This window comes from Callionymus lyra, chromosome 9, assembly GCF_982586985.1.
Source record: "Callionymus lyra chromosome 9, fCalLyr1.hap1.1, whole genome shotgun sequence".
In the NCBI taxonomy this organism is placed as follows: domain Eukaryota; kingdom Metazoa; phylum Chordata; class Actinopteri; order Syngnathiformes; family Callionymidae; genus Callionymus; species Callionymus lyra.
In genome coordinates this window covers 7,974,484-7,999,726 of record NC_141826.1, presented here as the reverse complement: position 1 = coordinate 7,999,726, position 25,243 = coordinate 7,974,484, and the positions used below count along the sequence as shown (strand labels likewise).

The 25,243-nt window shown below is 38.0% G+C and overlaps 1 protein-coding gene across 2 annotated transcripts in view; it reads left to right on the top strand.

Annotated features, from left to right (window-relative positions):
* tenm1 (teneurin transmembrane protein 1) overlaps positions 1–25,243 on the top strand; it is a 277,797-nt gene that overhangs the window by 189,189 nt on the left and 63,365 nt on the right. For both annotated transcript variants that reach the window (XM_087799099.1, XM_087799098.1), the window contains 6 exons: positions 2,234–2,353; positions 2,633–2,894; positions 4,415–4,700; positions 12,694–12,837; positions 14,209–14,461; positions 16,079–16,099. In XM_087799099.1, coding sequence (XP_087655225.1) covers positions 2,234–2,353; positions 2,633–2,894; positions 4,415–4,700; positions 12,694–12,837; positions 14,209–14,461; positions 16,079–16,099 — 1,086 coding nt within the window. The remainder of the gene's footprint in view (positions 1–2,233; positions 2,354–2,632; positions 2,895–4,414; positions 4,701–12,693; positions 12,838–14,208; positions 14,462–16,078; positions 16,100–25,243) is intronic.

Here is a 25,243-nt window from a genome sequence, read left to right as displayed (position 1 = left end):
CACATGATGGAACATTGTCCTCCAGCATCTGTGGCAGTGTTTGTTCCATTTTTAGGTTTTTAATCTGTCAATCATCAGCGCTACAGAGACAAATCACCATATTTTTTTTTTACAAGTTGTGCGTTGGTTAAGAGCTTGTTTTTCTAAACTTATGGAAGATTTGTCTAAACCACAGACGCGGAGTGACAAGTCGAGATGTACGAGGACGTATTATTTTCCTCTTGAAAGCCGACTCATCTCAGAATACCAGGCTCATTGAAGGTCATCTGATGCATGGCAATCCTTAAACGACCCAGACGGGCTCCAAAATAACTATATTGATCCTAACATCAGGAGTTTGGAGGGTTTTCGATTCATTCGTTTATATTTTGACCGTTGATTCCCATAGCAGGGTCACAGGGGGGCTTAATCCTGTCCCAGCTACTTTGGGCAAGAGGCAGGTACACCCTTAACAGTCTGTTGTAGAGCCGAGTTCCTCCCGGTACCCTGAGGCATTTGTTAATGGGTCCCACACAAATGTTAAATTATATATATAACTTCTAACTACAAAAATAAACCTGTAGACCTTTTGTAGAGTACGCAGAGCCACTCAACCGTAAACTTATTTAATCTCCTACCACATGAACAGTTAATTAAATCAATCTAACATGATCACTATCTAGTCTAGGCCAGATAAACATTCCTGCTTTCAACATGCATTAACAATACATATATATCGGCAACAGGCGTTTTTTCGTTTTCACCTCTTCTACTCTCCTTAGCCGATAAATGGTTGATCCTAAGTTAAGGAATGTTTTGGTACCCTTCAAAAATGGTTAGTGAACTTCATTAATCAGAAATCTGAACCAGTAACAAGACGCAAACCTCTTTTCTGAGACCTGCCCTTCCTCCGTGTGACCACAAAATCTTGAACTGGTGGTCACCAACTCAACATTGGTAAACTCCTTCCTAAAAACACCAAAAAGCAGTTGATGGAAATGAGAGATGGTGTACGGAACCGGTTCCCTTTTTGTTAGGCCCCCTTTCGGTATAGCTTCTTAATGCCCTCCTATTGAGGTACTCTGGAATAGTCGTACTGGAAGGAGACCCAGGAACCTGAGTGTCAATGTCTCTTGGTTGGCCCCGGGTTCGCTTCAGAATATTGCATCAGTCTGTGCCATTGCTCGGGCATTTGATCCTAGAGAAAATGGGCATCGAATCATAGGCTACAAATGGATCTGTCCTTGGATTTTGGACATGTCTAGAACAATAGTTGACACCAGACATCTTAACACAGAAGGAGGTTCATTAAGGACTTTCTAACTCGTGTTAAGTAAGTATGAGACTCATTAGATTGAATCCAGCACCTTCACAAGGCATCACAAAAAAATAGTTGACAATTCCGGGTCACTACTTTTTTGGGTTGCGTGCTATGGTTAAAAAATAAAAAATAGTCTGATTTAATGCAACATTCCCTTTTCTTTTTCGGCCTTCATTGAGTTTCTCTTCTTAAGTATATGTTTTCAGGGACCTTACTTCCTACGCAACTGCCTTCCTTTCACTTCTGTTCTGGCTTGACTGGTCGAATTTTTTTCTCTCCATCCTCCGAGCATACCTTCCCAAATATGACCTTTACTCACAGAGTTTTGAGCTTAATGCAACAAATACAGCAGCAAGGCAGGCTCATTGGATGACCTCCAACGTTTGACTTGTAAAAAGGATGCAAATTAAAGTGAGTTTTTTTTTGTCTCGGTTCAACAACAGAATAAGCAAATTGCTTGCGGAGCTATCATTCCCACACAGGGCTGTGTCTCCATCTCGGCACGGAAGTAGAAGACAGGATCAAACACTGTATATCAACATGTGTTTCTGTGCTCCTGTCTTTACTCTTGTATCAGAGGTGAATCCATGATGTCGCTGGTGTTTAAGAACAGCCCCGTCGCTCTCACATCATATAAACACGATGCGAGAGATTTGTGGTTTTTATGACAGGGTGTTGAAAGGTTTTACTGCGGTGAAGCTATTTTTACGGCCTAGCTATCCCGGCAATCTCTGTATGAAATAATGGAACTGCAACCGGAGACAACACGGGCGCTTGTTTTTTCTTCACGCACTAGCTTATTTGTAAAAAAAAAAAAAAAAAAAGTACTTCAAGCAATGATAATGTCTTCCATCATTGTGAGGCCGTCAGCTTTTCAAGTCGTTCTGAGCTGGGGCCCCTAAATGCTTCTTTCCTTCCTCGTGTTCCTACAAGTCGAGTGGCGGTGATTCGAGGCAGCGTGACGTTGCGTGATGGATCTCCGCTCGTCGGCGTCAACATCACCTTCCCTCAACATCCCGAGTACGGTTTCACCATCAGTCGACAGGACGGCAGGTAGGAACGTCCAATACAATTGTGTTTTTCTCTGGGTCAAAGTGACCCGGGGGCCAGAAAACAAACGTGTTTTTTGGTATCCCTTGTGTTTTCTTTGGGTCAAGGTGAACGACCTCCCTGGCTTATATAAATACAAAAGCAGTGGTGGAGGTCATCATGACCCAGAGGAAACACAAGGGATACCACAGAACAAAGCCAGGTCACCTCGACCCAGAGATAAAAAAAAAAAGTAAATAATCATCACATTCTCTTATCTTAATCTCCCTCCTTTTTTTTAAGCTTTGACCTGGTGACTCTGGGCGCCATGTCCATGACCCTGATGTTCCAGCGTCCGCCTTTCCTGCCTCAAACTCGCACCATCTGGACGCCCAACAACAACTTCCTGGTCCTGGAGCAGGTGACCATGTCCAGGGAGGAGGTCCAGCCTCCCAAATGTGACATCAGGACCGTTCTGAGCCCGTACCCCCTCGTCCTGCCATACCCTCTCCCCAGATACATGGGGGCGTGTTCTGAAAAAGGTCCAGCGGTACCAGAGCTTCAGGTACTTGACCCTGAGTTTACCCCCAAAATGTGGCCATTATTCCTTCATCATTACCCCATTTGTATCCACTCAGAAACTTGGTCACAATTATTTCAGCTCGCATTTGCATCATGTAAATTAGGAATTAGAAAAATGCAAATGAGCGCCGCATCACGATCTCTCCCGCCACAAAAACAAATTAGCTGGTAGAAACTAAATTAGAAGAGGTCAGGAGGGTCATTACGTATTCACCCTCCAGTGGCCAGTGACCAAACCCTCAACCCCGGCTTGGTTATTTTTCTGTACTCACTCATGCAGGAGTGACTTTTTGAAGTTGGGAGGGAAGAACATGTAATATTAAGTAATTGCTGAGCCGCTGTGCCTTGAATGATAACAATTTACCAAAATTGAGGAACATTTCGTCCTCTTGAGAAACAGCCTGAATGAAAGGCGGTCGCTAAATAGATGGAAGGAACAGTTCGTGGCGTTCGCTGTGAGCTCAGCGACGCACCGACTGCGCTTACCTTCAAAAAGTCAGTAGCATGTGATGAAAGTGTCTCTGAGTTCTCCTGGAGACGCCTTGATTAGTTACGGATGGAAATAGAATCTTGATTCATATGATGTGATTGTGAACAGAGAGCTCTTTCACTTTGAATAATCACTTTAAATGAGTTTTATTATTTTCTCAGCATAATTCTCAGAGTATTAAAAGACAGTAATTTAGGAACAACAGGGACACAAATCAGTCACACACTCTAAAGAAAATGAAGAAAGTTATGCTCTTGCTATTACTGCATTATTATAACATAAACATTAAATTAACATTGTAAAAATTAGACAAATATTTGCCCTTGTCAGTTTCTTAAGTTTAGATTCAAGTGAAATTTCAACATGTACCTAAAATATTATGTATTCCAAATAATTGATTACTTGTTTTAATAAATATTGTATTTTAAAGTGGAAAAAAATAAAATAAAACATGACATTTGCTTGCAAATGAATCAATAAGTTAATGTCTGAGAGTAAAAAGGACGTTATTAATACATATATTTATTAACTTGTTTTTCACAATACTTAAATCATTATTTTTATTTTTTATTATTTTATTTTTAGGACTGCACAGTAGATTATAGTCACAACACCATGATTAAATTACAGACTCACAGTTTAACTTCAAACAATATTATTAATTAAACTGATCACATGTTTTATCCCAGTAAGGATTGAAAATATTGTGCTGAGTTTATTTCGTTATTATTATTATTTAGCCTATTTTGGTTATTATGAGCAACTATTTCACTTCTCAGAAAGTTAGATACATAACATAATCATTTTAAAATTAATAGCTGTGTTACTTACATGTGATATACTTGTCCTTAAGACAGTTGTAGCTCCTTAATACTGCTTAGCATAAGAAATAATACGGGATTCTGTGAGTTAAATCTTCCCTAAATACTAAAGTAATGAACTATAGTTAAAAACATTGCTTGTACTTAAGCTCAGATCCACCGGTTCACTCTTGACTCTCTTTTTTCTTGAAGGCGGTTCAGGAGGAAATTTCCATCCCCGGGGCCTTCGTGAGGCTGAACTACCTGAGCACTCGTGCGGCGGGCTACCTCTCCCTGCTGCGCATCCTCCTCACGCCGCCCTCCCCCGCCTCCCCCGTCTCCCCGCTGGGTGGTCTCGCCAAGGTGCACGTGCGCTCATCCGTCCAAGGAAGGTTGTACCAGCGCTGGTATCCTGCTGGGCCCGGTCTAGTTCACCGGCTGGTGTGGAATAAGACGGATGTTTACGGCCAAGAGGTCTGGGGCCTCACTCATGCCACCGGTGGGTAAAAATTGCATCACGATTAGCCTCGATAAGCAATGTCAGGAACCGGGCACTAAATAAAAGACAGAAAGTGACAGTGGGAGGTTTGAGAACACATGTAAACTACCCACTAGATCAACATGAATTATTGTTTCACATGTTCTCCTTATCAAGGAGCAATCAAAATGTGTCTAACCCAAACTCTTATTGTATTGTGTTTGTCTGACAGGAAGAGTACTGTATATGGATGATGTTGTACGCTGATGACATGATGTTTTCTGTCAAGTATATGAGAGGGACAGCCTGTGGGGATAATTAGGAGAAACTGTTAGGAAGGAGAAAATGACAATGGAATTCATGGATGTGGTGAATGGTGTTATTTAAAGGACATGTCTGACGAGGGAGGATAAGTAAGTAAGTAAGTAAGTCATTTGTATTTATATAGCGCTTTACCAGACCAGGGTCACAAAGCGCTTAAACAATCAAAACAATACTCAATAAAATATATTCTTTAAAGGTGAGAACCACACAGGAGTTACAGAAAATCAAGGAAAAGCCTGAAAAAATACAAATGTTTTAACATGTTTCTTGAAGGAGTCAGTAGACTCCATCAAGTGCAAAGAGAGAGGAAGTTAAGGTAGAAGAGGTGACTGGCTCTGGCAAACCAGTGGAGACCTCAGAAATGCCGACAAAAAAAAAAGAAAAAAAAAAAGGGTTGATTTGTTTCCTTCTAATCTCCTCAATGACTTGGCTGAATGAATCTCTTTTGTGCTGCTGTAATGCTTCGTCACTATCTTCTTTTTACTTCGGAAACGACATCCTGACAATAGGTACGGAAACGCTGACTGAGCACTTTCTTATTTAAAGAGCAGGCCAACATTTAAATGCTGCATAATCTGCTTTGTATAGAAGTCGCTGATTCATTTGAAACAAGGTTTTCATTTGGGTGAAAAGAAACCCCCCAAAAAGCACAAAACAGTGTTTTTGGTTGACTCTTGAACGGTATTAATTAGCATAGTGAGACATAAGAATTGGTCTGAAATCATGAATGAATGCTTTATTCTGAAGGGGAAAAAAAACATTTTGCTATTAATACTGTTGACTTTTAAACATATCTTATAAACAAATGAACAACATTTTAAAACAACATTCAGCTTAATAAATCAGTAGGAATTGTATACTGAAATGAGAGAAAACACTAAGCTTCAACATGTTTCTACTGCAATAAAGTAACTAAAACATGTAAAACATATGGGATTTCTAAAAATTAACAATGTGGTATTTCACAGATATCAAGAAAACAGATGTAATTAAACTCAGAGAGATTTTACCCTATAAAGGTGTTGCCAAAGCCCACTAAGAGCTTCGTACGAAGCTTCTTTAGGGTGATCTTAAGGTTCTCCTATGAAGGAAGTTATTAAACTCGTCTGGCAAACATTTCGTATCTTAGCCGAACCCTTCTTAAGAGCCTTCTTACGTCCTTAAGAACGATCAAATCCAGGAAACCTGGCTAATGTAAATTGTTCTGTCCAACGCTTTCATTCACACATTTCGACATCTAATTTTGGACTATTCGTCCGCTCATAACTGTTGGCAGAAGGTAGCAGATGTACCGTCAAGCTGTGAGATGGAAGATTAGCTTCTCTCGTGTAAGTGCTGAGTTATCGCAGATGCCCCGAAACTTGTGTCCACTTAAATATATGGTCTTGTAAAAGATTGCATCTCCACTACCCTGAAGCTTCCCTCCATCTCTCCCTCCTTCCCATCACTGCGTTATCATCCATAGCTACATTGCTTCTGCCCGACCTTGTGCTGATCTTTCACCTTTTGTCATATTCAACCGTGTTTGTGATTGTAAAAAAGATGTGTATTGAAAATATTTGTGTTTCTCTCCTGCATTCCTAGAGCCGTCTCCTCTTTTGAATTTGGTCTTTTCTTTCCCCCCTTCTTCCTTGATGGATTCTTGCTTCTCTCAGATCCACTCCTGTTACCCCACCCTTGTATTCCATTCCCAGACCCCCTTGTTCTTTGCTCTCTAGCAATGTTTTCCTCTGATCCTTCAGTCTTTGTGGTTCCCGGTGTTTTGTTGGCACAATGACACGCACACACACACACACACACACACACACACACCGGTTGAAGGCAGGGGGGTTGAGAGAAAGGGAGATCATGCTCTGTTTACCGGGGTGAACACGGCGCCCGAGGCTTCAGTGAAGGGGAATGAAAGCTTTCGCCTATTTGATATTGCGTGTGTGCATTTATGTGTGTGGTTGTGTGTGCTACTGAGTTTCCCGTAATATATCTACAACAATATCTGGCCGTTGAAGGCCACCTCAAAACACAATCCCTCCGAGATTGCTTTCCACATTTTTGTTCCGGACGAGCCTTGAAATAAACCATGATATTGTATACTTTTTTAAAAAGTGAGTTGGATTTTCCCAGGCCTTCTTTATATGCAATATTTTGGGTTATTTATAAATAAGTTAAATTCCTCAGCTCATACCAGGTTCTATCAAACACTTTACACTGAAAAGATGTTTGTAAAAGTTGCTTTCACTCCCAAAAGGACTTTTCGGCTTCAGTGACCTCGAGATTAAACCACAGCTTTTGCCGTTCAGGTGATCTGTGATTTCAGAAGTTTCAATTTGATCAAAAAGTTTAATGGAGGGGGAATCATTTTCTCTAAATCAGAGCTTCCCAGATATGTACAAACCTTTGAGAGGGGAAAAAAATCCTTTTTCAGTGTGTGTGTTTGTTAACGGCTGAAGTTTCTGTTGAAATTTACTGTAATAATCTGATTTAAGGCTAGATTTTTTGTAAAAAGAGGAAGGATCCTGGTGAGTTATTCAGATGCTAAATTAGGTTTTTGTTGTGACTGAGACATCAGAGCCCTGGAAGACATTTTAACTTCACCTCACGAAAAAAGGAAATAGCTGAGCCAAAATGCACATCTGTTCAAATTCCTTTCATTTCATTCCTTTCACAAAAAGAGTGCGAAGTCCATGGCATGACTGCAAAAAGCAGTCAAAGTTGTTTTCAAGCGTGTGTTAGAGGAAGAAATTATTGGTTTTCTTGTTGACCTAGTCATTTTCAAAGCACTTTTCGCAGAAACAGTTGAGACCATGACTTTCAGTTGACCACATCATTTGGATTTTTATAAACTGCAGAGCTAAGCTATTTCTTTTATTGTTATTATATCAATTTAACCTGTAAAGAGCAGTTAAGCAAAGAGTATTTATTTTAATGACTATAATCACAACTTTAATGTAAATAAAATCGTCTCATACCAAATTTAAAAAAAAAGAAAAAAGTGCTGTCATATCTCAGGGTATTACTCATAAGCACACATATTTTTGTCACTATCTGATGTGTCTTAGGTGACTGTGAGCCTGGTGTGATCATAGTGTAGTGAAATGTTTGGGTTTGACACAATAGCAAATCCTCAGACTTGTTAACTTGCAAAAAAAAATCTTCTTTCTTAACAAATGAAGAAAAATAATATTGTACACTAGTCATAGGTTGATAAAACATCACGGCTGATGCCGTACCATTTAAAAGGCCACTAGATGGCGTTGTACTTTTCAATTGTTCCATGTTTCTTTGAATTAGTAAATCAAAGCACAACATTTAAAGCAGAAAGTGTGACATCTAGTGGTCTTGCATAACTGAGATACTGTATCATGATACAGTGTCTCCACCACACAACTGTACCATAAGGCCTCATCAACACATCACTACCTAAGATCTTAACTTTGCAGTGCATTACATGACTTTCTGTCTTTCAAAGAACTGTCTAAATAATAGTTTATTTAAAATGTCACTAATATTCTACTCACCCTAACCTACTGAGCACCATTCGCTTCATTAAAATGGATATATATTTTACCTATTACTATAAAAAGTATTAGATTACTCTGAAAATAATTCCAACATTAAGTCAGCATGAGGGTGAATAGAAAATAAGTCTTTTACAGTCTTCCTCACACATCATCTAACTGAGTCAGGAGACAAAGACAGCCAAGCATCACCTCAGCAGGGGATGGAAGCTCCCAAATTAGAGTCTAGGCATGTAAAAGAAATAGTGAGCCAACTTGTTTTGATGTGTTCAGCAAACTTTCCTCAGGTCTAATGTCCACTCAAATCAGAATAACTCTATAAATCGAGTAGCATCAATCACTTTGCCTCTACTTTGGTTCATCTGAGGCACAAATTACTTTGTATTTTCTTTCCTGAAATCGTTTTATCGATTTCCTCCATCGAACCTGAGATTTTCGTTGGTCCTGCGCTTCTTTTACTGAAGAGGGCATTTATTAGACATAATGGGATTCCACCGGTTCTTGCTGACTCCACAATTCCTCGGAGTACCCCCTCACTTCAAAGACGTGTCAGTTTACAACCAACCAAGTTAGAGGGATCAGTGCCAACCGTGATTGACAGCGGCGGCTCTTCCCGAAGCACAGTGGTGTCAAAGGTGTCAATCTGCTTTACTGTACCGTTTCAAAAGATCTTCATTCAAGCTGTGGAAAATGTCACTGTGTTAAGAGGATCAGGCTTTTGACGCACTAACTCTGAAGCACAATGCAACGTGAAAGAGCCAATACTTCGACTTTCTTTTCCGTTTAAAGTCAGTGCTCCCTTTCCTTTCCGTTTCGTACACACTGTTAAATGCATTGTCAATACGAGAAAGGAGCTGTAGCTAAAGAATGGAACCATTAACAATTTCAGTTAAAATAGCATCAATTGTACTGTTCAATGGTTCTTAATGTACGAAGACCTTGAATGTCCAGAAAGCCTCCTTAAAATAAACTTTATTATTATTAGTAGTAGTAGTACTAGTAGTAGTAGTATTTGTATTTGTATTTGTATTTGTATTTGTATTGTTATTATTCTTATACTTCCTGTTTCTTTAGCGAATTTCCTGATAAATAAAAACATCTATTTGAAATTAAGAGGTTTTGAGAATAGAATAAGAATAATAATAATAATAATAATAATAATAATAATGACATATGAAATAAACTTAAAACTATAACTAAATATAATCATGAAAGATTCAATGTTCACAAGAAGTTGAGAGATGAGCCGGTCAAACCGGGGTTAACTAAAAACTTGAGCAATGCTAAAATAAAAGGCATAAACACACATTAAAGTGAAAAAAAAAACAACCAAAATAATGAACAACTTGTAACAAATATTGGGCTCATTGTTTTAGGCAAAAACTAGGATTACCAAAAAAAAGATTTTCCATGGCGACTCCTACTCCTAGGAGGACATAGGAAGACCCAACACACTCGACATTTGGGGTCACCCAGGATCAAATTTGCGAAGTGGCTCAGGAGAGAGTCATCCGGACTTACTTATTAACGCTACTGCCCCCTGTGACCTGACAATAGAAGACAACTTATTGGGGATGCAGGGAAGGCTGTACCGCTTTCCAGGTAGATTAACATTCTGGCGTCTGCTTCAAGTATCACATGTACACATAAGAACTCTCAAGAAACAAGACTCACATCAGCATCATTTTAAGATTTCCCTCGGCTTTCATCTTTCCTCGGCCCCGGATGCCTCCAGGACTCTAAGGTGTGCAGGTACGATACCTGCTGACCTCTCATTTTGGACATCAACTATTTGCTCCCCTCGGGGCAGGATCAAAACACTCCTGTACGCTTTGGCAATTCTCAATACATGTCTGCCCATTTGATGTTAGACTACATTTATTTGATTTCTTATTTGATCTTAATATAATAATAAAATGTTAAACTAAGCAGAATATTATTGAGAGTGCCATCTAGTGGCCTTTGAAAATGAAGACACTGTATCAGGAGGTCTCATCTACCCATCAGTACAATCTTAACTTTGTAGCGTATAATGGGACTTTCGTTGAATATATAATATTTTGATTTTAATGTTAATGGAAGTAAACAGAAGGACTGAATGTTCTCCATAAACCTATTAGAATTATCCTGACTGCGTCATGCAAGTAATTATCTTTTGGACAACTGTGATTCAGTTTCTTTATGTCATGATTTATCAATCACTGCCTCCGGTTGTTTTATTACAACATAAAAAATATTAATATATTGCTTAGAACATTCAGTTTGTTAACTTACCACTCTACAGACAATTTTCCCAAATTATTTTGAAGTGGAAGTGCAAGTAGAAAATAGCTACCATACATTCATTATGCAATAATGTATAAAACATGACTTCTGATTACTATTTAAAGTGTTTTTCCTTGCAGCAATTTCAATTATTAACCGGCTCTTTTGCATTCTGGTTAATTAGAATGTGGAATAATCAGGTTGGGTTACAAACAGACAACAATTCTGACCAGAGCAGAACCTGTCAAAATCTTCGATTATTTCGGAATGTAGATGAGATGCAACAAAGGCCAAAGAGAGGACTTCTTGTATTACAAAAAGGTCAAAACGTTTCAAATGTCAAACTTTTGTCAGAATTGCTCAGTTGGATGAGTCTTGCTTTTCATTTCAAACGGCTAGTATTGTTTGTTTATTTATTTATTTTCACTAAATATATTCATTCATTCTTCATTCAACACTGTCTTTACTTCCCTTGCATCCAAATAATCTGGCCTGCTTAGCTTTGCTTCTAAACAAGAGTAGCTGTCGCTGTTATAGTCACTCCCAGAGACAACCTGAGTCTCTTCAACTCTGACACTTCCTGTCTTTCTGTCGGAGCTATTTTCTCTAAACCATACCATGAAACAAGTCCCTTGTTGTTGTGAGATGTTGGTAAGCATATCCACTAAAGTAGTTTTTTGATACCAATTTATTTGGCTTTATTATCATTATATTATTTTTATGATTTATTAGAATATGTGATTTTTAATATTCTCAATTAAAAACATTGTCTATTTTTAGTTGGAGATGATTGATTATGTTACACAGAAAAAAAAAAACACATAAAAGTATACTTTACGCAACTCAAATTCAATCCAATTAATTGTACTGTGGTTTTATGTTATTATATCTTTGTAAAATGTAAATTTCCAACATAGATTTGTACAATGATTGTTAGTAGCGATGGTGTGATGAAGCTTCATGAAGCAATGTCATGTTGTTTAGAGGTCAGTAGGTGGCGCTATCAGTTAAAAAAAGATTTGATTTTTCATTAGAAAAGTGTATGAAAACATAGGAAGAAAGTGCAGAGACTGCCATCTAGTGGGCTCTGATAATAATGACCCTGCTTCATGAAGCTTCATCAGACCATCACTAGTATTAAGATATTATTTCATAAAATAATAAGCACAACTCATGTTAAATTTATTGGAATTTAGGATGGCAGGTTTAATTTGAAGTGGGGAATGAAGTAATTTACATATAAATAAACCTGTATTTTGATTTCAAAGTAAAACTGGGGTAGATCAACTTGAAAATGTCGTCTTGCAACAATTATGATAATTGTAAAATGACGATGACGAAGACGAAGACCAAGACATAGACGATAATTATAAATTTATTATATATATTGTTGATCTTGTTGTTATTATAGCTGAGACTGTAGAGTGATTTGCTTCTATCCTTAGAAGTCGCAGTTTCTGTCCTTACTCTGAATGAATATAAAAATGAGTCACCTGAAGTGGCTGTCAAAGGAAGAACCTTACTTTTTGCAAAGACAAAAAAAAGAAAAAAAATGCTGTTCGCGAGAAGCCGCTCGACATATCATTACAACGACAAGGCCATGCTGCTAATTCTAAGGCTCTTTCATGTCGACTCTTTCCGATTAAGTTCCAACTTCTCACTGATCTCCGTAGAACAGCCCCACTGATGAGGTCCCGCCACACGCCTTTCATCTGTCCCAGCACTCAATACAGTACACTTTAAAATGAGATAAGGATCGTGCGGGCGCCTGTGTTTAAAGTCTCGCAGTCAAGTTCTTTTCAAGTAGCAGTACATTCAATTACTTGCTGTACATGGTGTGAGACACAGCGGGGTCTCCACATAGAACTGTCTTGTTTCAAAACCCTTCTTTTCCTCTGCCTGCTCTGCAGTGTCTGTCGGCTACGAGTACGAGTCTTGTCCGAACGTGATCCAGTGGGAGAGGAGGACGGCTATGATGCAGGGATTCGAGCTGATCCCCTCTGACCTCGGCGGATGGTCTCTGGATAAACATCACTCCCTCAACATGCGCAATGGTAACTCCTGATTGGGTTGTTAATGCACTTAATGCAATAATATAAAGAGACACTTCCAGATGTTGTCGATCGGTGATGCCCGATTGGGGAAAACCAAATGGATTTAAATGACTCAAAGTGTCATTAGGAAGACATTTAGACAGAAACATGCAAGCAGAAGTTAAGGGGAAAGGTATGAATACAGTTATGTATGTCCTTCGGACCATAGGTTGGTCTGTCCATCCATCTATAAATAATCTTTTGAAAGGAAAACTGAGGTATTCCCTCGCCAACCTGAAGATACAATCTCTCCCAAATGACAAAGCTTCCGATCCTATCTTAAAGTTAAGATAACAAGCTCATTCTGGCTGATAAAATGAATATAGATACGACATGGATACACAGGTCAAGACACCCGTAAGTAAGTAAGTAAGTAATCTTTATTCGTATAGCGCTTTTCCAGACCAGGGTCACAAAGCGCTTAAACAATCAAAACAATATTCAATAAAGTATATATTTTAAAGATCAAGATAAAACTGATAACACAACAGGAGTTCCAGAAAATCAAGGAAAAGCCTGAACAAATAGAAACATCTTAAGATGTTTCTTAAAGGAGTCAGTAGACTCCATCAAGCGCAAAGATAGAGGAAGATTGTTCCAAAGCTTAGGAGCAACAGCCTGGAAGGATTTCTCTCCTCTATAATAAGCACTATGTAGCGTGATGAAGAGAGAGAGCTGAGCTAAAAGGCAGAGCTCTCCTTTTACTGTTTGATGTATATGCCTGCTCTCCCATGGTCGCAAGTAGTGACCAAACGAAAAAATGTACTTTTCAATAAATGTTGTTATTGATACAGCAAAAACATTAAATAGTCTTGTGTATAAAATATTGTTAATTTTTAAATGAGTGTAATTATTGTATTTAAAGTAAGTGCTATCATAATTATTATCATATAGTGTAGGGCTATTTTTTTCAGTCTCCGAACAGCAGGTATTCTCAGTTTGTCCAGCCATTTGATGATGAATAACAAAAATATCTCCCATAAATTGCTGGGCTAAAGTAGCCGTGCTGTGATTAATTAAGGAAGTTGAAAGCTGAGTTAGATAAAAAGGGGTTTAGAATCGCTTTAAAGATTTACTTCTAATTTATTTTCCGCTCCAAGTTTTGGATTTATCTGTCAGTATCCACTTCCTGTTAAAAGGCCCATAAAAATAAATCAACACTTGAAACAGATTCGCTGCTCATTCATGATGAAAGCAATACAGATAAATTCCAACCTTCAAGTGACGGAGCTGCAAACTCCTACAGCCTTTTAAAAATCGAAAGTTACTTTGGGTTGGATGCCCCTGTTTGTCGCTGAAGGGTTTTTCAATTTGAGATGGTTCTGTCCTCAGGTATCCTTCACAAGGGGAACGGTGAAAACGTCTTCCTCTCCCAGCAACCTCAGGTCATCTCCACGGTGATGGGCAACGGCTTCTACCGTAGCGTCCCGTGTGGTCCCGGATGCAGCGGCGCCGCTCGGGACATGATGCTGTTCGCCCCGGTGGCGCTGGCGAGCGGCCCGGACGGGTCCCTGTACGTGGGAGACTTCAACTTCATCCGCCGGGTTCATCCCGATGGCTTCACCCGAACCATCCTGGAGCTGAAGTGAGTTCAGTGTTTAGGCTCAGAGAAAATGAATCTTTAAATAGTCTAAAAATAACTTTACTGATCGCTTGTGAAAGGGTTGACGAAGCCTCATGATACAGCAGTGTAGTGAAGTTACTGTACTGTGATACAGTGACTTCATGTTGATGGCACTCACTGCTTTGTAATATTTGGCTCTGACCTACCAATTTAATGAAACCTGGCACTCATTTCTAACTTAAGCCCTATTCTCACGGGATAAGTATTACCTGGGGACCTCTGTTTTTTGTAATAATTGCGGAAAATGTCGGAGTTTTAATCCCGTGCGAATGCGCCATGTCTGTGATTTGTAATGTAATAATTCCGCCGCAAATTACCTACTGTAATTCGCCAAACACAGACGTCGGGGGATAATACTAATCCCGTGTGAATCCGAATGTCTGTGTTTGTAATTCTGAATGCCGCATAAATGCCACTGGAACGGACTTCTAGGCACTCGCCATTGTGTTCATATTTACTTCTGTGGTTTTATTTTGAAGAGGTTGAAAAGGAAGTAGATCGAGATTGTTTTTGCGGGGCGTGTTCCACATGATGAAAGTAAAGAAGACATGCGCGCTGCACGGATACAAACTAAGTTCCAGCCTCATTGTTTCCCACACGAATATACTCGGTTACACTACTGTAACAGACTGTGTCTCTTCTGTAAGAATAATATTGGGGCAAATTTATGAGCAGGGCAGGGCTCTCGCTGTTGAGCGTCTGCACAAGTTGAGAATTGAAAGAAAATAAACGGTTGTCCACTGTATGGTCTCTAAACGAAGAACGCTTGCTTACACTAAGTTTCTCTTTCGGTAATTCAATCCTTTTTACATCTTTATCTCTGGGTTATCTCAGTAAAAATGACTATTTTACAGACTTCACTTATCCCCTGTGAATGCACTTAAAATAACGCAGAGGAGGGGTGGTAATTTACAAAACACCGAGGTCCCCAGGTAATACTTATCCCGTGCGAATAGGGCTTTAGAGTGCCATCTAGTGGCATTTCTAAATTGAGACGCTGTATCATTGACTCCTTCATAAAGGAAAATTCTTTTTTTTTCCTGCACATCTTTACAACTGAATCAATCCTCAACTCAACTTTTGATACCGTTTGATGTGGATAAAACACTCCGAAAATGTGTGAGGTTCCAACATCACAGAGCTGGATCCACCTCTCAGGAAAATGAGAGCTCTTTTTCCGCGGATTATGACAATAAATATCCGACTCTGCTGCAGGCGCTACATTCTCCGTTTCCCTTCTTTCTCAAGCATCCAATCTCGATGGGAATACACATCCATTTGTCCTTTAAAATGTTTCGTCTTATGTAACTTTAGTCCCGTGTTCTCTGTCATAATTGCATCTGTGACTAATATTTCTGGTTCAGATGAAGGATCCGCAGTGTCTGTATTTGATACTCCCCGCTCCTTCGGGAGGAGACACTAAAAAGCTTCCAGTTTATGTTAATATTTAATGTAAAACAATACAGACGTCTAAATCAGGCAAATCACTCTTTATGAGGCTCCATCAGCAGATGATATTGTTATGTAACACACTTGTTTTCTTCTTCTTTTTCTTCTGCGCCGCTGTTTCGCCACCAGGAACCGGGACACCAGACACAGGTGAGGACTGCTTATTAACACCTACTAAATATAGCTGCGCCACAAAGCATGTTTGTCAAGTTGAAGTCAATTATTTTTTAAGACGACCATAAATGACCTTGAACTATATTATGTCTTTTGGCCATTAAGACAATGATTAGGTCCTTAAAAAACATAAATAATAATGAAGAAATAAGAGCTCTAAATGTAAACTTGTATTAGATATATTATAAGGAAGCATACTGAAGTAATGGAGGAAATAGTCACACAACTAAATTAGACTTTTCTATCTTGTGAAATTATAGAAATGTTTAAAAAAAAGTTATTGTGTCTTCAAAGTGGTTTCAAATGTGATTTTAATTGTATGTGACATTGAAATATGTGTAATCTTAGAATTAGAATTACATTAAGAAGTGAAAATATCTTGAAAAAAAATACATACTGTATGTTAAAATATGTGGCTAAAAAAAAACAAAATAGGTCAAGAGCATCTTGAAATGAATTATCTTTTTTTTTTCCTTTTTTCTTTTTCTTCCTTTGTGTGATTCTTAATCTTCTTGCCATACAGTTCAAGGTTTTAGCTAATTCTTGTACAAGTATGATGCTTCAGGATATAAATAAACACAACAATTTTAAACATGTGCGTCTTTTTTAATGTAAAAAAAGACACAAAGATTGAGACATTTTTTATATAATGCTACTAAGATAAAATGGCAGTTCACATATCAGAAAAAAGAGATACCTAAAATATATACTTTCATAAAATCAATGAGAAAAAAAAGATTTTTATTTTTTGACAACTTTATTTTTAAATACATTTTGCTTGGAAAACTTTCACCCTTCATAAAGCTATCAAATCGACATAATATTAGATCAAGTTCAATTCAAAAGTCAGTTGAACAGATAACCGTATTATTAACAAAAAACTTACTTACTAAAGTAAATAAAATCGAAGTGAAATGGATAATTTTCGCTCACATTATTACTTTTTGCCGCCTCAATTGAGCAAACCCTTTCTGAAGGTCCACGTTCTTGGGTTGTCGGTTGCACTCCCCTGGCCTGGTCGTTGGCTCAGAGCGTTGATGGTGGTGTGAGCTCTGTTGTTTGACTGAAGATTAGGCAGATGTTGGTGTGAGTGTGTCCTCTTCTGCTGGCTGCTATCACTGGTTATATCGAGCTGTTAGCGAGTGGGTGTTTGTGAGGGTTTATCAGATTTAAATGTAGGATTTTTTTTTTCATAGATGTTATATCTCTGGCATGCCAAAGTTTGCAGTCATGCAAGGAGGATAATCTAGTGTTTCAAATTGTCATGTATGGGCAGCTGTGTACATACATCCACGCGTGTGGAAAAATACTGTTATCCATAATATCAGCAGAAATGTTTAACCACGCAGAGGTAGATCTGATAGCTGGAGGGAGCGTCGAGAGATTGTAGGATAGTCCAACGAATGCGATTAAAATGGATTAAAAATTAATCTCAATCTTGGCAGAAATTAAGTTGTCAACACGACGTAAAAAAAAATGGCTGTAAAAGCCGCACCAACTGTGTTGATACATCATAGAACTGAAATATAATAATTTAAGTCGTTGTGGTATTGCCAAAGATCGATAAATGTAACCAACTTGTTGTAAATAGCATTACAAAAAAGTTCTTAATACAGTTTTCTATCAATTTTTGTTGATTATTTTCTGGATTTAGGGAGGTTTTCAGGGTCTTGGCATTCACTTGTATTCGCTTCAAACTGTTGCGGTTCCTAGTTCTGTTAAGAACTTTCTAAAACTTGACTTTATCAAAGCAAAATTAAAATGTTTTAAACACAGTTTATTCAGATTTAAGCTTTACAAACTGAGGGTGTGTGCCAAATCACACACTTCTGCACTTGAGATAAGCAGTGTGCGCAAATGTAGTGCACTCAATTGGCCAGAAAATTGAGTGCCAGATACCGGCGTTAATGTCTCGCGAAAACACTAATTTTACCACAATTCAACACAACAACAGTAAATACAAAATGATACACAACCTAATAACTTATTTCAATCGGTGAAAAGCGCGGTCAAGTGTCGGCGATAGTGTTGGTTGCAATCGGCATTAAAAAGTAGTAGAAGTAGCAGAGTTTTATTTGAGACAGTTCTACCCTGTCCAAATTTGAGAACTGTGCAAGCTAGCTACCAGGGGATGAAGTAGTTACCATGGTATTACTTAAAATGTTTATCAAATATGATCTATACTACCATTTAAAAAGTTTGTAAGAGCTACTTATATACTATAAACAATGTTTTTATACGTTACATATAAGGTGATTTATATTTGTTTTGTTTTTTTTACTGTATTTGTATTCATTTATGTATTTTATTTGCTTATTTTGAATATTAAGTTGTTTATTTCATTTATTTGTTCAATGTTAAAACTAAATGTAGAGCTCCAGCACTTAAGCCGCTACAAATTTTGAATCTCTTCTCAGATATCAATGTCACCCATAAAAAGTTTCTGGAATCCAGAGTCTGAATACTCAGTGATGAGCTTCTTTGTCACAAGCTTTTTAAGTGTATGAATGCTTCTGATTTAAGTGTGTGTCGTCTAATTCACCATCACTGGCAGCCTTGCTCTTTGTTGTTTGTGTTGTTGTTGTTGTTGCGCAGAGACGCTTTTGTACTCTGCACACGTGTGGATGAGATTGCTTATCTCCAAAAGAAAAGAGAGAGACCTTAGTTTTGATGAGCGCTTGAACAATTGGAATAGATTTTAACCCGCAAACAATTGGAAGAACGAACAGCGGGCGTTAATTAAGAAAAAATATAGGAACGCCAATAAAAAGGGAGCTCATTAAAAACAAACACACACAGGCCGGTCGACTCAAACTGGCCATTAAGATTGGAGGAGCAGATCAAGGAGGATTAATCGTTCTTTCATTCATCGTCTGCAGCTTAGTCACAGCAAACTGGGGTCGAGGGCTGCTTGAGCCAGTCCCGGTAATCAAGTGTACGCCGAGCTGTGACAGAACTTCTGCGTCACTCAAACTTGGCTCTGAGCTGAGGGGACGCTGAAGTAGGGAAGACACCCCCAGAAACATTGAACAGTCAAAGAGACTTTAATAATGTTGAATAGTATTCAATAGATATTTAAACCTATGGGATCCTAGGACTTTTTACACCCTTGTGTTATCACAGGGTCAATGTGACCCAAAGGCCAGAAAACAAATATGTTTGTGGTAACCCTTGTGTTGTCTCTGGGTCACGGTGAACAACCTCTCTGGCTGCCAGAAGTACTTATGCAGTGGTGGAGGTCGTTTGCCTTGACCCAAAATCAATGCAAGGGATAACACAAACATATTTGTTTCCGGGCTTCTGGGTCTATTTAGGAGATAGGACCACCTAAACACAGACCAGATTCACCTGCTCATGCCTAAGAAGTAACAGAGAACACAACACTAAACAGCCGCAGTGATGGGTTCACTGAGAGGGAGTGAGTCATGGTAGTTTTGGGAAAGTATAATTGCTCAGGTTCTGCAGTGTTTCATTAGTTGGTTAGTTCATATTCAAAAATGGTAATGCTACTCAAAATCAGGCCATAACGTGCTCATAGTGGATCTTAAGCAAATACTAAAAATGTATCTTGGAAAATGAACGAAAGCACAAAGAACTTAAGTACAATTATGCGGCCATTAAATCTAAATACAGCCTGTTCCTTTTAAAAAAAGGATTTGAAGTTAAAGCAGATTTTATTCTACTCAAAAGAACTTTGAAGTAAACTGAAGAAATATACATACAGTATATATATTTTTTTAAAGGCTTTTATTATATTATATGTTATGTTATAAACACAAAATTACAATATTATCCTATTTACCTATTTTTGTGTGTCATTACATAATGACATGTTTCTTATCATTTTATTTTAGGTTTTGTTCTCTCTTTTTATTGCCCATTACAACAGTCACAGTATATAATGTGGCCCCTGAGGACATTTAATTGTGTGCCCCTGGGTTAAAAGTTTAAAGCGTTCAATGATTAAAGAGTATTTTTACTTACAAGGAATAATAATTAGTTGCCTGATATGAACAGGAAACGTCTGGATTAGGGAAGAAAAAAGCCCATAAACCACTAAACATCAGAAGATGGGAAAGATGTTTGCTACATTTCAAACATCATGTGTCAATAATTCATTGTCAGATTTATTTTTATTTTCATGTTGAGGATTTAGGCAAAAAGAAAATGCTTCTACTTTGTTTTTTCATGGCAAAAAGAGAATAAAAATCATGTTTTCACTCTGATTAACAAACAATTCTATTAAACTATAGCTGTTGATTCACATTGCCCTCATTCAGACACCAAACTTTCCAAATCACAAGTTATCTTGGAGGCTGGATGCGTTCCGAGGCACTTAGGATAGCTTTGCTCACCCTGGAGGATTTCTCCTTCACTTCCTGCTTCCTTCCTTTCTCACCGCGCCGGCTCTTTACTGTTAGTAGCATGTTAGTGTTTCACTTTTATTCCATACCATTGTTCTCTCAAGTCAAATACATTAAAAATTCATCCATCTGCCGCTTTCAAAGCTTCTCGCTCCACACTATTCCCAGCAAAGTGCTCATCAGCCAGCAGGGTTTCAAAACAAGGTGCCCTCAAAGGGGAGACAATATGGGATGTACTCAGCCCAGAACTATTGTCTATTCTCTGCCTTTTAAGAGTTTGAGAGAAGACTAAAGAGAGAGTCTGCGAGCCCCGGCAGTGGGTTCTGTTCGCCGGTCGGCAACAGTGGGAGAGCGACATCTAAAACTCTGATCACTGTTTTGTTATTGTGTGAAACGGGGAATCAGAAAGACTGCAGTGAAATGGTTTGTTCATTTATTCATCCATTTTCAACATCGCTGACTCGTGGGGATGCAGTTTTATCTGGGATTTCCAAACTTCCCTCTCCCTCGGCTGCCTCGACTCAGGCAGAGAATTCGGAACAGTTGCCAGATGTAAAACAGTTCGAAATGAGTAACAGATCGTTTTATAGTTTAACTGGCTGATGAGTTATAACACATTGAATCAAATAAAAACATAACAATAACCTTCAGTAAAGATGTTTTAAAGAGATTTTAATGTATTCAAAACACATTCATAAGACATCAATAATTTACAATAATGAATGTCAATTTATTATACTGTAAACCGTAGGAATTATTATCCGTGGTGGGCGTTTTTGTAATTACAAATAACACAACACAACGAATCAGAATCTTATATTGTTCTTTGTATAATTACATTGTAATTACTAATCACTTCGATTTAGTTTGATCTGAACATCTTGTCAGTATATGATATTGTTTACTATTTATAAGTACGCTGTAATTACAAGGCAGTTTTCCCACTTACTGCTCCACATATCCACCACTATATTCTTGTTATAAGTAAACAAAGATGATAATAAACTGTCATAACTTCCTCTATAACATATAATGAATGCAACATAATGTTTTATCAATGTGCTCGTAATGTATTGTACACGAGACATTGATAGAAAAGTGTAAACATTTACAAAAAATACTGAAATTTAGTGCATCATGGTGCTATTTTGCAGTTTGATCTTCAACCAGGAAGTTTTCGTCAAAGATTTTAAGGCTCAAACACTATATTTATAAATTATGACGAATTAGATTAGATTAGGTTGACTTTATTAATCCCTCTGGAAATTAGGTTTCCAGTGCTCAGCAGACATTAGAAGGTACAGCAAGTTTCATAAAAGCAATAATAAAAACACATTTTGCCACTAATGTTAATACATTTGTATAAAGTTTTGTCTTTTGTCCATTTGTAGTTTGAAATTGTATAAAAGTGTTGCGATCAGACATGATTAAAAATGTTCCAAAAACAACAGAGAGCATGCATCAAAAAGTCAGAAAGCCATTAAAAATATAAATGTTACGACATCAAGTATCATTAAAGTCTTTTTCATCATGAAGACGCTGGAAGCAGAAATCCTTCCCTGAAATTTCCGCCCTCAGGTAACACTGTATTCCACCGAGAATGGATTGTCCTCCTTCAAGTCGTGGGATTGTTTGTATCGTTCTCATTAGTATAATTTATTTCGCCTCTGCAGATTAATGGGCCTGAAAACGCAGCTATCTAATTGAGCAATAGCCAGGTGACGTGATTTGCCCTCGTCTATATGCACCGTATGGCAGGAAACTTCTTGAGGCCAAACAAATATGTTATTCTGCACAGAGCAGTGGCACACATCCACCTCTCTCAGGATCACAAGTAAATTATGTATGTGCAATTCAGGGCAGAGCTCGGTAAACAGTTATGCACTTAATGGACTAGATGACTGACAGCACACCGGTCTGTGTTGAATTGTTTTTCTGTCGGGGGTTGAGAAAAGGTTCAGGTTGAAATCAAAAAGAACTTTTGTCTTCGGCGGGTTGCAGTTATCAGGGGAACTGCATACTAAAAAAAAGCATGATGTTTATTATTTAACAAAGAAATTAATCATACAAAACATATAATATGTTAAATAATACATCGCTACTATATTAGTTGAAGTTTTTTCTTCAGTTAGTATGAAGCTTTATTTGTATCCAGGCTGTCGTGAATCGTTATCCACGTCACATTTTAGCTTTTGAACATGCTAACTTTAACTTTAGCACCATTAGCAACTTTGTGAAGAGAGTAGAGACCATGATGACAAGTAGAATGAAGTCTCACTGCAGTAGAAAGGACAGCCATTCGTCAGAACTTCAAATACGAAATTGCATGTGAGGGGCCGTCCCTCTCAACAACACTCTCAGTAACCGTGACCAGACATCAACCTGAACAGCTCCCACGATGCTTTGCTGCCCAGCCAAACAACCACAATTGTCCATCACTACAGTACTTATCATTCTAGCACAACACTGCAAAAGACTGACAAATAACTGTTTCCTTAAACTGAGAAAAATCTCTAAACTTATGAAAATGATGTCACAACACCATCGATCTTATAATCCATGTGTTTGTGTGTTTTAGTTTGGACTATTGTAACAGTTTATTTTCGTGTCCAAACAAGATAAAGCTTCCTCACCTGCAGTTAATACAAAACTCTGCAGCAAGAATTCTGACCTGCTCTAGTAGAAGAACTCACATTACCCCAATCCTTAACATTCTTCACTGGCTGCCAGTTTCTTTCAGGATCAATTTCAAAATTCTGGTTCTTACTTTCAGAGCTATTTATGCTCAGGCACATCTTACATTAGTGATTTCATCCAGCCTTATATCCCAGCCTTTCATCCTTCCAGGCTGTTGCGCTTAGGCTTTAGAATGATCTTCCTCTCCCTCTGCGCTTGATGCAGTCTACTGACTCCTCCAAGAAACATCTTAAGACATTTTTATCTATGCAGGCTTTTTCCTAATTTTCTTGGGACAGCTGTGTTTGTCTTAGGTCTTGACCCTTTAGAGTTTTTAAATTTGTAGTTATTTTTAATGTGTACTGTTTTTGATTGTTCAAGCTCTTTCTGAACCTGGTCTTGGAAGGCGCTTTAAAATTACTTTTACTTACTTACTTACATTCAACAAAACTTGCTTTTTCACATTTTTTTTGTTAAGGCATCTTTTATATTCTTTCATGATTGACACACAAGAAGTAATTCGAAATAATGTACTACTTCAGTTTTAGAAGAGAGATTTAAAATCTCAAAAGTAATACAGAACTATTGCAAACCATAATTGTGTGAAGGAGATTTTAATTATTTTAGCTTAAAACATCTGTTGTGAACTGCTTTAAATAAATACATATTTTGTTTATAAATTCAACTTTGTTCTTTGGGAGAACAACCCACGACTATTGTCTATTCTCTGCTTTTAGGAGTTTCAGAAAATACTATTTTTAGTGTCCTGGATGAATATGCGTTTAACTGAGTAAGAGGAGCGTGAAAAACACTCGACCTGACCCCAAAAATCCTCAATATTTTGCGAACAAATCCAGTGTCCTCTTTTTGAGGAATAACAATAGGGTTAAAATACTTCAGACTAAGCATGTGTTCATGGAGTGCTGGCTTCACCAATTGATTTTGTACTTACTACTTACAGCACTTTAACCACAAAACTATTTAAATGTTACTTTTAAATAACAGGGTTTTTGGCAAATGCTAATATTACATTTTACTTCTTGTAACTAGCAGCTGCTCTTTTCCATTATTTCAAACCATCATTTACATCAGCTTTTTGCATCAACAATTAGCCATGTAGCAGATACCAGTTTAAAACTACAAAATAAAGCAGATTTTGTCCACTCACGTGGCAACAGTCAGACCAGGCAAATGTTTTATATACTGTAACAAACATCCAAGCCACTATGTGTTTCTAACGGTTAAATTATACACTGTACCATCCATTTCTGAAGTAGCCCCTGCCTCGTTGTGAGACTGTCGATAAAATAATTATCGCTGTTCTCAAAGGTTAAGTTGCCTCCGGTGATTTTCTTTTCTTACCAGGCAGTGCCTTTTTATAATGAATAAATCACTAACATCTATTTTGTTTTCCCTGCAATGGCTCAGAGTCACGGCAGTTCAACAAGGTCCAGAATGTAAGGGGTCAAGGAGGGCTCAGCGACGGCACAGTGGAGCATAATGATAATTGATTTAAGGAGATATTTTTTATTTTGTTTGAGAGGCATCTTTGTGTTAAAGTAAGCTAATGGTGTCCTCCTAAGAGTAGAGCCGGTGAAAGACAGTCATTGTCTTGTCAGAGTCTCCCTATGTTCCCGTCTATCTTCAGACCTGATCCAAGATGAACGTGCAGGTGTGGGAACTGCCAGATCTCGGCTTCTTAAAAATAACTATAGTTCTGCACCATTATGCTGAAAGCTCTGAATGCTCGCTGAGCCGCACAGCAAGAGTAGCCGAAGCAACATGAAGTGAATGTTGTGTGACGTCTGAGAAATGATACGAGGAGCAAACCGAGAGCTGCCGAGCCTTTCAGTTTCCTTCAATTCAGAAAACCGATATAACGCATATAAAAAGCTGATCGGGATATACTTCTCTTCATGGGCCTCTCTTTCTGTGAAGCTTCTCATGATGACAAATGACTACGTATGTCAATAACAAATAACTGAGCCATACAGTTATTATAGAGTTATACACAGCTTCAAAAAAAGTTGCCTGTTCAACTAAACATATTTTTGTCAATTCAAGTACTTCCTGTCAGTCC